The sequence below is a fragment of the Acanthisitta chloris genome, unplaced genomic scaffold (assembly GCF_000695815.1).
Source record: "Acanthisitta chloris isolate BGI_N310 unplaced genomic scaffold, ASM69581v1 scaffold8367, whole genome shotgun sequence".
Lineage (NCBI taxonomy): Eukaryota > Metazoa > Chordata > Aves > Passeriformes > Acanthisittidae > Acanthisitta > Acanthisitta chloris.
The window spans coordinates 17,128-31,682 of NW_008682121.1; the positions used below are offsets into that span (position 1 = coordinate 17,128).

A 14,555-nucleotide genomic window follows, 5' to 3' on the forward strand; every position below is an offset into this window, starting at 1 on the left:
CATCTACTGAAAATTTGCTGGCAAAGAGGGTTAAGATATTGTTTGTTAATAAGTTAACAGCTACCAGGAGGTTCAACTAAAATTAATATGACATGTTAAAGAAAATCCATGAATTCTAAATACATCTGTCTTCGTAGTGTACCTGAGTTTTAAACTGTAGCTCTTGTATCAGTCTGAATAGCATGCACCACCCCAAACAAACTGGGAGGGGAAAAAGTCTAGTCTGTGTAACTGTTAATAACAACAATGACAACAATGACATTTAGACATTGTTCTGAACATACAAATCATCACTTATAAAATATCTTATGTAAAACATACTCTAAAGCAAAGATTTGAGCAATGTGGGAAAGCATCTCTGGACTTCCATATCCTTATAAGTAGAAAACTACACAGTGAAACCATTACAATTAATATCCTAATAATTCATCTCAGTCTGCCTAGATTTAACTGGAATCAGCTGAGGTTTTAACCAACAAAAGTTTTCATTCTTCAGTGCCATGGGGCTACACTGCTGTCTAATAGCACATAAAAGATGAACAGAATTCATATGCATCAGTTTCTCACAAAATTATGCATAAAATGAGAATCCTGCACTGCTTCTTTCTATATTCCTCCTGTTAATGAAAAGAGAGTTTCATTTGCAGATCAGGAAAAGGTAAATAGGCACTTGCCATCATCTGAATTACTAATAATTTCTAATTAAGAACAGATTGGGTCAGTAATGATGCAGATATTGTCTCTAAATAATTCACCAAAATTGTCAAATAAAACCTTTCGTTTTTTTCACACATGAAAACCCAATGCAGATAGAAAAAAACTGAAGTCCTTCTCAGTTATGAAGACTCTATAAAAACCTTCTTTTCCATTTTTCCTTTAATTTTTTAAAAGCCTTTCAAAACAAATCAGAAGGGATATTTCCTGAGTAGTTACGATCGAGTTATTCTTCCTCTTCTTCAGACACACTTTTTTCTTTCTTCTTGTGTCAAACACTTGGCAAAAGATTTCAAACATATTAATTACTTCTCCAGAAAATTAATTAAAATATTCACAAAACTGCCTTCCCCCAGCTTATGAAATTAATGAATCGCTAAAATATGTAGATGAATTCTTAATGTTTTCTTCTCTCTTTGGCAGTTAAAGATGGTGATGCAGTGAAAAGTGACTTTGCCTCTTGGAGCTATGACAGGACTATAAGGGGAAAGATGCACAGCCAAGAGGTCAAGGACTTGTTGTTACTGGGAGGAACAAAGTGATGGACATTCATCCAGTAAAAAAAAAAAAAAAAAAAAAGCAAGCAAGCAAAAAAATCCAACAAACCCACCAATATTTCCATGCCTAAAGATGTAAAATACAGGTTTCCATTACTTAAGTTTCTCTCAAGTGTAGTAAGTGCTAAAAAAAGACAGGAGTAAGGCAACACTAAAGTCTCAAAGCCTTGCTAGCCTTATTTACCTGTGTATTGACAGTTTGCATTCATCTTGGACAAATATTGCTCAGACTTAATGAGAAATTTTAATGTTGGCAAATGGACTACATGGATAACTTCTCTAGGCTTACAGGAATTCATTGCTGTTTCTAACTTGTTACCTTTGAAGAATCTATACATTTCTCTCCATCCAGAGCAAATTTCTAATATTTCTTGTGAGCTAAACACATTTTAACTCTGTCTTACATAATGCTGCATTTGTGCTCTATGAACTGAAGAGACAGAATTCACTGAAACACTGTTTCTAATGGAATTAAAATATAAGAATTTTCCAGAAATCCACTAAAGAGAAGATTATTCCATATGGAGAAACCTTTCACTAAATCAAAGATGAAAGTTCTGAACTCACACAAAAAAAATATTCAGCCATTCATGTTGCAATTTCTCATCAAAATTAGCAAGGCAACTTATTTAAGAAGATACATGTTCATTTAGGAGTCTTCACAAGGTCAGGACTAACTACAGCTAAGGGGTAAAGAGCCAGACTGAAAGATTTGGTTTCAATTTTCCTGAAATTTGAAGACAGTTGTGTCCCAATTATATTTAGATTTTTTAAAAAATCATCTTTAAAGATGAAAGATCTTTCTGAAATTAAACTACTAAAAATCTAACATTCTGGGAAGGGATGCTCAGCTAGATCCATCCCAACTCTTCAGCTCAGGTTTCAGCTCTGGTAAACAGAAAATAAGCAAATAAACCAATGCAAAAATACAAGTAAAATACATTGTGTTTGCCACTGATTTCTGTGGTTTTGCAAGTATAAACATTTCAATTTCTTACATGGGAAAGCATAACAAAAAAAGCATCTGTACTAGTAAACTTCTCAGTTTACTTCAAGAGCATCTTGTAACACACTACAAGTTCTTCACAATATCAGAGACACCACTAGCTGCTTTTTATCAATATGTACATTGAAACACTTCACCTATCTAAATGTGCATGTAAAATATTCATATTTTTTAATTTTATTGACAACTAAATTCAATACAAGCCAAAGTTGACCTTTGTGGTGACTAAAGCAGATTTAGATGAAGCCATATGTGCACCATGGATTTTCCTGACACCCACAAAACTGAGATTTTTTTCACTATTGCTCTCTGGTACTTTCAGCACATTCTAGTTTCTGGGGTTTTTTTTCTGACAATGTCCCTTTATTATAGAGAAATAAATTAGGTGTTTCATACCTTTGGTTGGAGATTTGGATGAAGTAGCACATACCCATTAGGATCGATTGCAAAATAGTATCCATTTGGACAAAGCTGAAAGAAAGAAATGAAGTTCAGGATTATAAGGTCTTAAGTAATAAAGATTAATTGATAGTTTTCAAGAAATTTTCAAACTGAGGAAAATACACATCCTCAATAACAAGAAGTATCTGAGATATTAACATAGTGAAGATAATTTCTTAATATTTAGTCATTTAGGATCATAAATTTGTAGAATAATTTAGGCTGATGGGACTTCTGGAGGTTAGCTGGTACAACCTTCCCTGAAAATCAAGCTAAAAATCCAACTTTGAAGTTGGACTAGCTTTCAAAGGGTCTTTGAATATTTTCAGTGGCATTTGCACACCCTCTCTGGGCAACCTGTTCCCTTTTTTTTCCTAAATTCCAGCTGGAATTTCCATTGCCACACCTATGTTGATTGCATCTCTTTTAGGCAATGCTGAGGTCCATTCTCTATTTAATTCCCATTAGGTAACACATTGGGTTCCTTCTTCAGCCTGAATATGTCTGTCTTATCTTCTCCTTCTGTACTGTATACTCCAAACCCTTGGCCATTTTAGTGGCTCTTCACTGGGCCTCAGTGTATTTCTCATCCTGATGAGATGAAACTTGGACAGAGCACTCCTGATGGAGGTGCTCACCATGCAGTTGGTTGTCTTCACTGTCAGGGCACAGTGCTAACTTATGTTCCTCAATGTCCCTCCTGAACTGAGGGGCCCAGAACTGAGCACAGGATTCAAGGTCTGACCTTACACCTTGAGACAAACACTCAACTAAAGAGCAGTACTTTAAGCTACAGGAAAATAATTACTTGGCATCTATCCTCCAATGCAATAGTTGTCTTTTACAGATGTATCCTGATGGACAAATCACACAGAAACACATGTAGGGCTAGAAAGAAAACAACCAGAGAATATGCAAAAATAGAAAAGAATGTAGGAAAAGAAGTCTGTTGGTGTTTTGACTCAAATCCAGTCACTGCTGTATGACTTATGAAAGAACATGCACAGAAATCATAAATAAATCATACATAAATCTGCTTACTGTAAATCGGGGTGTCAATTTTTTGATATCTTCTAAAGAGACATCAACTCCCATTACTCCAAGGATCAGCTGATTCTGGTAAAATTCCAACATGTTAGTGTATGTTTGGCATATTTACAATGCAGAATAACTGCAACAGTCAGTAAAGTTTTGTTTTTGCCTTCATCTTTTGTTTTACAGACACCATTTGAGAAGTTGCCTGTTTTCTTATGTGTCGAGTCCAAATATCTTACACAATGTCAAGGTGATTCAAAATAAAATCCAGTACATTCCAATCTAGTATAGAATATGAGCTTTGTTCTGAAGATGAATATGGATACTTTCCTGGATGAACAAAGGATATATGTAAGAACCAAACAGATGAAAGCAAAAGTGATGCGATAAAATTGCCAATTATGGAGATGCTAAACTACTAGCACCAACATAGAGCCACTATTGCTTGCTTAGGTTGGGCAACTGGAAAGTGAGACTTCAAAACAATTAACTCTTTTGGCTATGGTATAATGATGAATGAAAAAACCCACAACAAAAAAAACTCCAAACCACAGAGACTGTAAGAATCATTAGCTTTTGAACTCAGGGACTCAGCCGCTACATTTACTTCACTTGTAATTTATTTTTCTGCTACAGGAAAGGAAGGGAGTCATTTCCATGCTATCACCTGAACCCTGCTCCATATTAAATAAATGTGGAAAATTTATTGCAGTATGTATTTTGCAGTCTGTGAATAAATTCAGGGAGAGATACAAGTCGAGCACATTCAAGTTCTCTTCTTGTTCCTCTGTGCTAAATCACATCGGCCCTATTTCTTAGAAAGACATCCTTTGATAACCTGCAGCCTCTCACTTTGAACCAGACTCAGTCAATTCCAGGCATTGTCTTACTGTCTTGTAGATAAGATTATGAAACCTTTTTTTTTTCCTGCTCTGTTTTTAAAGGGAAACTAAGAGGACTATTCTGAAAGGAAATAAAAGACATGGTAGGGATCAAATTCTCATTTATTCATACAGAGTCTATGTAGTATGTATGTAATTAGATGGCAAAACTATGTAGCATCTGAGAAACCAAGTCAAAGAATTTCTTGTCTAAATTTCTGTATATTTTGCCCTGAACGAATATGAGTATCACACCACATGTACAATATTTTATCACACACTGTAAAGCACATTCAAGGTTTTGATTTTTGTGAAGAGGACATGAATTAATTCCATGTCAGACAGTAATAGGAATGGGCAATTTTATTTGACACTTAGAATTTAATCTCAGTGTACAGTGCTCTTTTCTATTACAGTTACAGCCAACTAATTGAAATTGTCTACATCAGTGTCTTTTTCCTGAATGTCATAGCGTCAGAGATATGTTATAAATTTATCTAGACATTCCTTTCTTGGCAAGGTCTAAATAATATCATCATCTATTTCCCATCTACTGAGCACTGAGTGCATTCCTCTGGTCACCAGGTCACAGTGATAGGTCATGGAACGTCATACCCTGAAACTCAGAATGACAAAAAGGGTAACTGCATGTTCTTGTTCCCACGAGGTTATCAGGTAACCAGATATGACCCCTTTGTTTCTGATGCACAAGACACTTAAACTGCAGAACACTCTATGAAAATACACATTTTTCCAAGGCACTTAACATTAAATTTAATTCAAATAACTTTTTTCCCCCCTTTAATGAATAGCTTACGATTTTCCCATTTTGTTCCTTTGTTAGATTGAAGACAGGTAGAGTTCCTGTAATCACAAGGCCCAGCTCCTAGGAGATGACCACATAAAGAAGGGAAAAATTACTTTTTAGTTATAAATATTGACCTATAATATATTAGAACAATCCTAGGATTAGTGCAGCCAAACACTGAACTTCAGTCTGTAAAAGTTAAGCAAGTCAAAACAACAAATGCTACTTCATTGACTCAATGAAGAGAAATTACATTAAGTTGAAATTACATTTTCTTTATGTCCATATATTACTAGGAATATTATATTACTTTTTAAAAATAAGTTTTCCCCTCATTGATGCTTAATCCTTCCATGTATTTTATTGAGGAGTCATATCACTTTTCTTCGTTTCAACGGCAAAAAAAAATAATCTAAAATACTATATTAATCCACTGTGATGAAATCTGTCTAGTAGCACTTTTTTGAATTTTAAACCATCCTTCATGAACATCTGTGTATCAGAGATGATGTCAGAGTTAGTGAAGTTACAAGGTGAAGAGTAGAAGTGGAATTTTAGGAGAAGAGAAATGGGGATGAATCAGTAGAAAAGAGAAAGGACATTATTTAGATGATGCATTGAAGAGATACATAAAGAAATAGGACAAAATCACCTCCCTCACCCCCCCAGATAAAAAAAATTACAGCTAGAGGAGGCAATAATTATGAAAAAATTATGCCTAACTGGTAAACCTTAAAGTATCTGGGATTATTCTGCAAAAAAATGAGGCCAGAGCAACATGGTTAGAATAGAACCTGAAGGAACAAGGCTGGAAAAGAGATGTGAAATGCTACAAATGCATCAAATTCTTAAAGACAGTCTTGAATAACAGCCTCAAATGAAAGTACTTCTTTCCAAATTCATAATCTGAATTTAAGCACAACTCTAATGTGGCCTCATGCAATACACTTTGCATTTCTTCAGCCTTAGTCCCAAAACAGCTGCTGGAAAGTAAAAAGCAAAAGGCTAAGAAAAAGTCCAGTGAGGCACAAGCAGGAGAACTGTAAGCCCTAAAAGAAGGATTTGTTTTAGGGAATTTAAGATAATTAACCAATATTGTAAGTTAGTCCAAGTCCCTTATAAAACCAAACATCAGAGTGGGTTAGATCACCTGTGCTGAGAAAATCCAGAAATTTCAGCCTTTATCTCAATAGTTTACCTTGGGTTGTCCTACTTTTTATATAAATCTTTATATCTATATCTATACAAAAACATATATATGACACATGAATGGAGAAAAACTTGAATAAAAAGACTTGAATGAATCCACTGAATGTAAAAACTAACACAACAGGTATCATTTTACTTGACTAAACAGATCTCTATCCCTAGCTATAAATTTATCTTTGGCTTTACAGCAGGATATGTACAGAACATATGAACTGTTGTCATCACATCCTGTATGTCTCCAGGAAGTACCTCAGCAATAACCAAGAAAACCTGGTTAATGAACTTCTGGGCATTGAACTTCCACGCTCAGTCTCACGCTCAGTTATTTTGATGACGAAAGTTATATGTTGATAAAAATGTCACAGCAATGTTGACTGATGGGAAGAAGAAGAGGATTTTGACATGACAGTAGATGACTACGTGAGCTTGGATAAATCCATGATTCCACATGACCATTTTGCATCAAATTTTGCCTTGATAGAGTCACTCAGAAAGTTATCTAGAGCAACAGATTAGATTGCTGCTAATAATACTCTGCCTTTCACAGTTTCCTGAATTTTTTTGTTTTACAAGACCAAAGTGCTAAATTCAGCAGTAAGAAAGCATTTCATGTGTCTTTTTGTTTATTTCCCAATTATAGACACTGTCCAATTAACAAAATAATTACCTTGAGCAAGTAAGCAATTTCAACAACTTCAACAGCTTAAAGATCCAAGCTCAAAATCCATACAAATATCCAGTAATACTGACAAATTTCATTCTGCCTGGAATAATCTTTGGAGGGTGTGGGAGGGGAAGAGGAAAAACGACAAACCAGTAACATAAATGACCTTCACTGCAGCACGTACGACTGTGGAAAACTATCTGCTTCTTTTTTCTTCTATTAAATTGAGGTCAACAGTGACCTACACTTGAAAATCTGTCTAGAATCATAGAATCATCAAGGTTGGATGAGACATCTAAGATCATCGAGTCCAACCATTAACCTGTCACTGCTGGAACCCCTAAACCCTAAATCATATCCTCTAGTGTCAGATCCAGATGTCTCTTAAATATTTTCAGAGGTGGTGACTCCATCACCTTCCTGAGCAATCTATTGCAGTGCCTGAACACCCTAACAGACAAAAAAAATTTCCTAACATCTAAGGATAAATTGCTTTTCTTTGTTCAATTTCAGGACACTCAGAAGGATACAAGGTGTAAGTAATGACCAGAATGTTAGAAATAGCTCTATTGCTAGAGATTGTCCTACTGAAGTGTATAGATGTATATAGTTGCTGATTTGCTAAAATTCTTACTTTACTAGAGATAAATACAGATCATACCAGAGCATCCAGATAGACATTTGTCCATTGGACTTGTTTGGCTTTCTCTCCAGCTAAAACCATTGGCCTTCCCAAAACATCCAGATATTCCTGCCAAAAAGCATAAAAAAAAACTCATCAGAAGGCAGTTACTAGATCAAAGAGCACAAACAACATAAAAATCAACAATAATGAAAAAAAAACCTATTAAAATATGAGAGAAAAAAAAAAGCAGCAAAAATTTACCACTCCCTATTAAAATATGAGAGAAAAAAAAAGCAGCAAAAATTTACCACTAATACAGGAGCAGCATTTGATTACTTCTTTACAACTATACTACACAAAAATTGAGCCCCCAGTTTGTAGTATTTACTGACAAGGTAATTCCCATACTTCAGTCTCAATCACATGGACCTTACAAATCCATAACCACCACTCTCTTTCCACAAAGTGAGAATTACAACTGTGTTTGTTCCAAAATTAATTGCTAATGACATAATGAAATTACAAGCAGATTGCAGAACCTTCAAACCAGCAGAGAGAGTGGGCGATGGAGGGTGAGTGGTGTAACAGCTGGGTATGTTAAGCTCCTACAGCAACAACTTGCATAACTTCTATTGAAATTAAAAAGAAAATCAGAGTTATAAAACCTCAGAGTTCCTGTCGTTCCTTCAGTTTGGGAGTATGGCTAAAGCTGGTGATCTTATGAGATGTCAGATTTTTGGACTAGTTTGGGAGTAGATGCCATCAAACTTCTTGCAGTCATTAACCCTTTCTACTTGTCTGATCTTATTAGGGATATTTCTTGTCAGACACTATCTGGAAGAGTTTAACAGAATCAAAGGACTTTGACTCAAGCCAAAAAAAGGACTCTTATTTTCTGCCAAGACATGTTATGCCTTGTAAGGACAAAGAACTGCTATGATATTTCTCTGCTGTTCTGAACATGGGAGTACATGGACTTTAAGACAACTGAAAAGAATACTTGTTCTTCTACACTATCAGCTTGGATCACATCCTATAATGTCAAAGTCCTGTGCCCTTGGTTATCTTCATGCACGCCTGCTAAAATGTTCCTGTGTCCCTTTTGAAGGGAAAAAGTGGTGCTGCTCACAGAGCAGTTGGATCCATCTAGGAATGTCTCCCATAAGTCAGGGACCTCTCCTACAAACAGGATTGTACTGTGTCTGCCCAGATGAGTTCAGATGCTCTAGCAGAGCTCTCTCTTCACACATATCCACAGCCTTCTCCACATAATACAAACCCCTTTGGATCTTACTGTAAGTATGGCAGGAGCTGGACTATGAATTATAAAATGTTACTGGGTTTATAGAACTTTATAATAAAATTTCAGTCATGTCTCAGCATCAAAGTTTAAGGGACCATGTAAGACCGGGAGGAAAGCTGAGGCCAAAACATAGTCCTTGTGCAGGATCCAGAATGCTTTGGATGCTCTGCTGTGTGCACAGGGTCAGTCTGCTGTAGAATCATAGAATCACACATTTTTAGGGGTTGGAATGGACCTTAGACATCATCTAGTCCCAAGCCCTGCCCTGGGCAGGGACACCTCCCACCAGAGCAGGTTGCTCAAGGCTCATCCAACCTGGCTGTGAACACTGCCAGGGTTGGGGCAACCACAGCCTCCCTGGGCACCCTGGGACAGGGTCTCACCACCAGAACAGGGAAAAACCTCTTCCTGATATCTAACCTAAATTTCCCCTCTTTCAATTTGAACCATTACCCCTTGTCCTGTCACTGCAGTTCCTAACACAGATCCCTCTGCAGCTTCCCTGGAGGCCCTTCAGATATTGAAAAGTTGCTCTGAGGTCTCCACACAACCTTCTCTTCTCCAGGCTCAACAGCCCCAACTCCCTCAGCCTGTCCTCACAGGGAGATGCTCCAGTGCTCTTAGCAACTTTGTGGCCTCCTCTGGACTTGCTCCAACAGTTCCATGTCCTTCTTATGCTGAGGACACCAGAACTGCTGGTGCAAAAGATGCTAGAAGAAGCTAACATGACTAGCTGCATGCAAGCTGCTGGGGGCCAGCTGGCCAGGGAAACAGGGATCACATTTTAAACTGGCTCACTGCAACCACTTAGAATACTTTTAGAGCATAATCAATCATATACAGAAGAAAGCCTTGATTTTTTTTTTCTCTGTTCTAAATGGAGTGTATCTTCAGATTTAATTGATTCAAGCAGAGATGAAAAGCAAGAATATTTGAGAAGAGGAATTACTTCACTTCTCTGTGTTAAAACCCTATCTGGATTTGGACCACACACTTACCTGGGTGTTTATTCTTATGGCTCCAATAGATGGAATTTCATAATAATAACCTGAAATTTGAAACAGAAATAATGCCATCTTACAATCATATATTCCTAGTCACTTAATCTCGAGAAATTTCATTCATCTTGTAATTTCTAGTTTAATTTTCATAAGAATTATCATGTAGGAATGAAATACTTTTATAGTAGATGCCACCACAACTCATGGCCACATTATGATGGGTCACCAGGCCATTCAAACCAAGCTAGGTACTTTTAAGCAGTGAGATCATACATCATGTTTCTTTTGCCTGTTTTATTTAAGGCTGGATAATGCACTGAATTTGTACTCCTGAAATCCCAGTTACTATGATGTGCAAGTGTATTTAATGGTTATTTTAATACACTGTGACAGCAACATAATTATATGCTGAATGCATGTAGGAATGCAAGTACAGCTATGTTCTGCCATGTGAGTGAATTCATGTTATAAAAACACAAGGCACTCAGTGGAAAGCACTGATTCTATCACTTATTTTACTGAATTAAAAATGTTTCCCATCAGAACTAAGAAGACTGAAGCCAGGCACTCAGATCCAGCTTCAGACCAAGTAAGTTTTGAGTCAGATTGGAAGGAAAGGGTAGAGGACTGCAGTATTGAGGTTAGTTGTTGACTTTGCTATAAGCAAAAATGAAGCAAAACTGCTTCTTTGGATGTGTAAAAAAATGATCACATCAATTTTGGACTGAAGATTATGATCATTTTGCCACAATAATAAGATGCTCTAGGTGGTTGTGCTTTAAGTCAGCTGGTCCTCATTTGTTTCAAAACAATGGAGGTGACATGCACACAGTACTTTGAGATGCAAAGATGTTAGGAAGCAAAAAATCTGTTCAAAACACAAACTGATTTTCTGGAATTATCTGACAACACAATCTGCTCTTCATGAAGTTGAAGAGTCTTCTGCACAACTTGCTAAGGGACTCAGGAGGTTATGACACCTAAGCTATTCATACAGGCTATGGATTCTTCTACAGATTTGTTTTCTGCATCTACATCTTTCCCTTATCTTTGGTTTATGCTATTCTTCTGCCTGAGAATATCTTTAATTCCTACCCCCACAGTCTTCATTATCAAGACCCTTTGTAATCTATCACACCTCTCATCTCTTGCTTTTCACTGATTTGCAAAATGCTTTCACATTTTCAGCCAGGCCTGGAAATTTCTCTGTTCAAAATATGAGGAAATATTGTTCGATAACTTGTATGTTCTCTAGTTATCTGTATTGACCTTTCATGCCTTGTTTGATAGTTATGTTGTAAGGTATTTGAGACACCTCTTTATTACACTCATTGAAAGTCTTTCTGAGCACATTTTTTCTTGTAGAAATATCAGGAGAAAGCATTTATTTTCATATTTTTTATAATTTTTTTGCTACATAAAGACATTAGGATAAAATATAGAAAATGCTAGGTGCTCTCAGAAGCTAAGAATCATAGAATCATAGAATTTTAGGGGTTGGAATGGACATTACAGATCATCTAATCCCAACTCCTGCCCTGGGCACCTCCTCACTAGATCAAGTTGTTCAAGGCTTCATCCAACCTGGACTTGAACACCACCAGGGTTGGGGCATCTACTACCTCCCTGGACAAACTGGGACAGTGTCTCACCACCCTTAGAGTAAAAAAATGTTTTTCTAATATCTAATCTAAACTTCCCCTCCTTCAGTTTGAATCCATTTCCCCTTGTCCTGTCACTGCAGTTCCTAACACAGAGTCCCTCTCTGGCTCCTTGTAGGCCCTTCAGATATTGAAAAGTTGCTAAGAAATCACAGCAAAAATAATTTTGATATTCTCATTATAAAGGGGGAAAAATATTCTAGGTCATCTGGTTCCTTGTAAGTTTTGGAGAAAAACAGAAAGAAATCTAACCAGCCAACTAACCAAACAAAAATCCTTTTGTCCAGACCTCTTAATTGGATCCAGATTTGCTTAATTTCTTTTCTGTCATCAGTTCCATCTCTTCATAGATGGCTATTACAACAAATATTCTCAAAACTGAACCATAAAACCTTATTATTACAAAAACTACTGCGGTAGTTTTCTTACAATATAAAGTTCTAAATAAAGTTATCAAAGATAATATACAAGCTTATTTTTATATGTATTTTCATATACACACTATTTAATCAAATAACTTTTGGGGTCTTTTAGCCACAAATACACTAAAGCTAAAAATCAAGCTGAAAAAATGGGAGGGTTTTTTTTAGGGAATAATAAAGATATCACTTATCCAAAGCTCTAGTGAAGTTATTTTTGAAGGAAAACACAGTACCTTTATTTTCACAGGCCATCCACTGTATGGGTCCTTTGTCATAATTGTGTTGCCCAACAGAAAAGGTGAACACACGAACCTGTGCAAGTTCAAACACAATGCACATCACTATATATCATTTATTAGCTGGTGAAGCTCAAGTTAATGATACTTGGATTTTTCATACAGTCGAACACGAAAAGAAAATATGCATTTTCCAATTTTTGTCATCATAATAGATAGGAAAGATGCAATAGTTTCTAGATGATTATATTTTATGTATTACTATAATTTTCTCCATCAAGAAGAATGTTCCTTCATTCTTTTACACTTTAAAGGTCTTACATGAGTGGTTGCTCATGAAACACAGTTTTAGGTTTTTTTGCTGTGGTGGTAATTTTAACTCTTCTGGTTACATAAAATTATCTGCCTATCAACATAACATTCTTACCAAGAAATTTAAAGGAATATATACATGACAGTAGAATTCAAAGCAAAGCAAACCAGGACTTAGTAGGACCTAAAATAATTTCAGGGGGGGGGAAAATATGTAATTTTCAGATACTCCAGAAAACAAATTCTCATTTTGTTCAGACTTCTAGTCTTTTTGATGTAGAAACAATAAATTAATTCGGCAGATTTCCACAGAAAGGTTAATCTTTTGATATTTCACTTTGAACTCTTGATACACATTTGAATTATATGTTTTATAAGCATAATTCTATTCTGCAACTCCAATCTATCTCATCACCTGTAATGAGTCATGACTTCAGAGGAATTCACCAAATTCTCTCCAAGATTTGGACTGAGAACAGGTTTTTCAGCTGAAATAATTTTCCATGCCAATTACCTGATTTAAATGAGAAAAATTTTAAACCCAAACCTTGTATTGCTGTATAAATATTACAAATCCTACCAGACACACAGAAAAGGTACAATTATTATGTTTCTGCTTCTGGTTAGATATTTTGCTCCAAACCTGAGTGTTTCTGTAAAAACTGGGAAAAATATTTTCCCAGCAATTTTAATAAGCTGTTCACTGTATTCATGTCTTTCTGTCCAAGGATCAGACTTTGTTTCTTTTTCAGGCATCTCTTTCTTTATGGATCTTCAACTTTACCACTTCAATGCACTAATCACAGATCACAAATCTAAATCAGGATACAAATTCCTTTCTATGGAGCCTATGAGTATGCTTAAAATCAAAATATAATGCAATTAATTCAATGCAGGCTGTAACTGAGTAATAAGGTAATGTTTCCTTTAAATAGGATTCACAATAAAAAATTGCAGAGATTCCTTCTTAGTTCCTGATCACTGCCAAGTTTTTTAATAACTGTTTATACAAATTTCCATCACATTATTTACCATCTGCAATTAGTACCTAAACCTTCATTTCTCAAAGAAGGAACAAAAGTAATGCAACATAATCAGAGCTTAAATATTAACCGAGAGCCATAGGAATAGCTCCACATCATCCATCAGCAGCTAGCAAATGGTGAAACTTTATTAGTGTTGACCCCTATATGCAAGGAGGGCAAACAAAGCTTTGTGCTAGATGTCATTTTTAATTAACAATATGTTTTAATTTGTTTTATCCATACAAGCCCTTTGTTTCTGCAGTTAAAAGCAGAAATAAAGCAACTACTCTGCTGCACTGAATGTTGATTCAAGTGCTTGCTTTGTTGTTTGGTTTTTCTAAATACAGAAAAAATTTAAACTTTTAAGACTACTCCATACAGGGTCACTCTCCAGTAATAAGCCAATTAGACTTCTAGTTGCACAGACAGGTTTGGGACTGACTCTGCCTGTGTGATGGTAAAATTTCATTCTCATAGTTCATATGGATAAACACAGATGAAAAATGCCTTTTATTACCTTGAAAATACCAGTACTGACAGTGACAACATGACTTCATAGAATCATAGAGTTTAAGGGTTGGAATGGACCTTAGAGATCACCTAGTCCCAACCCCCTGCCCTGGGCAGGGACACCTCCTCACTAGATCAGGTTGTT

The 14,555-nt window shown here is 36.0% G+C and overlaps 1 protein-coding gene across 1 annotated transcript in view; it reads right to left on the minus strand.

Moving 5' to 3' along the window:
* Positions 1 to 14,555, minus strand: part of LOC103805729 (voltage-dependent calcium channel subunit alpha-2/delta-1-like) — a gene marked incomplete at its 5' end in the record, with an annotated part of 60,227 nt that overhangs the window by 1,197 nt on the left and 44,475 nt on the right. Inside the window, 6 exons of the mRNA XM_009078389.1 lie at positions 2,674 to 2,748; positions 3,760 to 3,834; positions 5,452 to 5,520; positions 7,977 to 8,066; positions 10,242 to 10,291; positions 12,561 to 12,639. Coding sequence (XP_009076637.1) covers positions 2,674 to 2,748; positions 3,760 to 3,834; positions 5,452 to 5,520; positions 7,977 to 8,066; positions 10,242 to 10,291; positions 12,561 to 12,639 — 438 coding nt within the window. The remainder of the gene's footprint in view (positions 1 to 2,673; positions 2,749 to 3,759; positions 3,835 to 5,451; positions 5,521 to 7,976; positions 8,067 to 10,241; positions 10,292 to 12,560; positions 12,640 to 14,555) is intronic.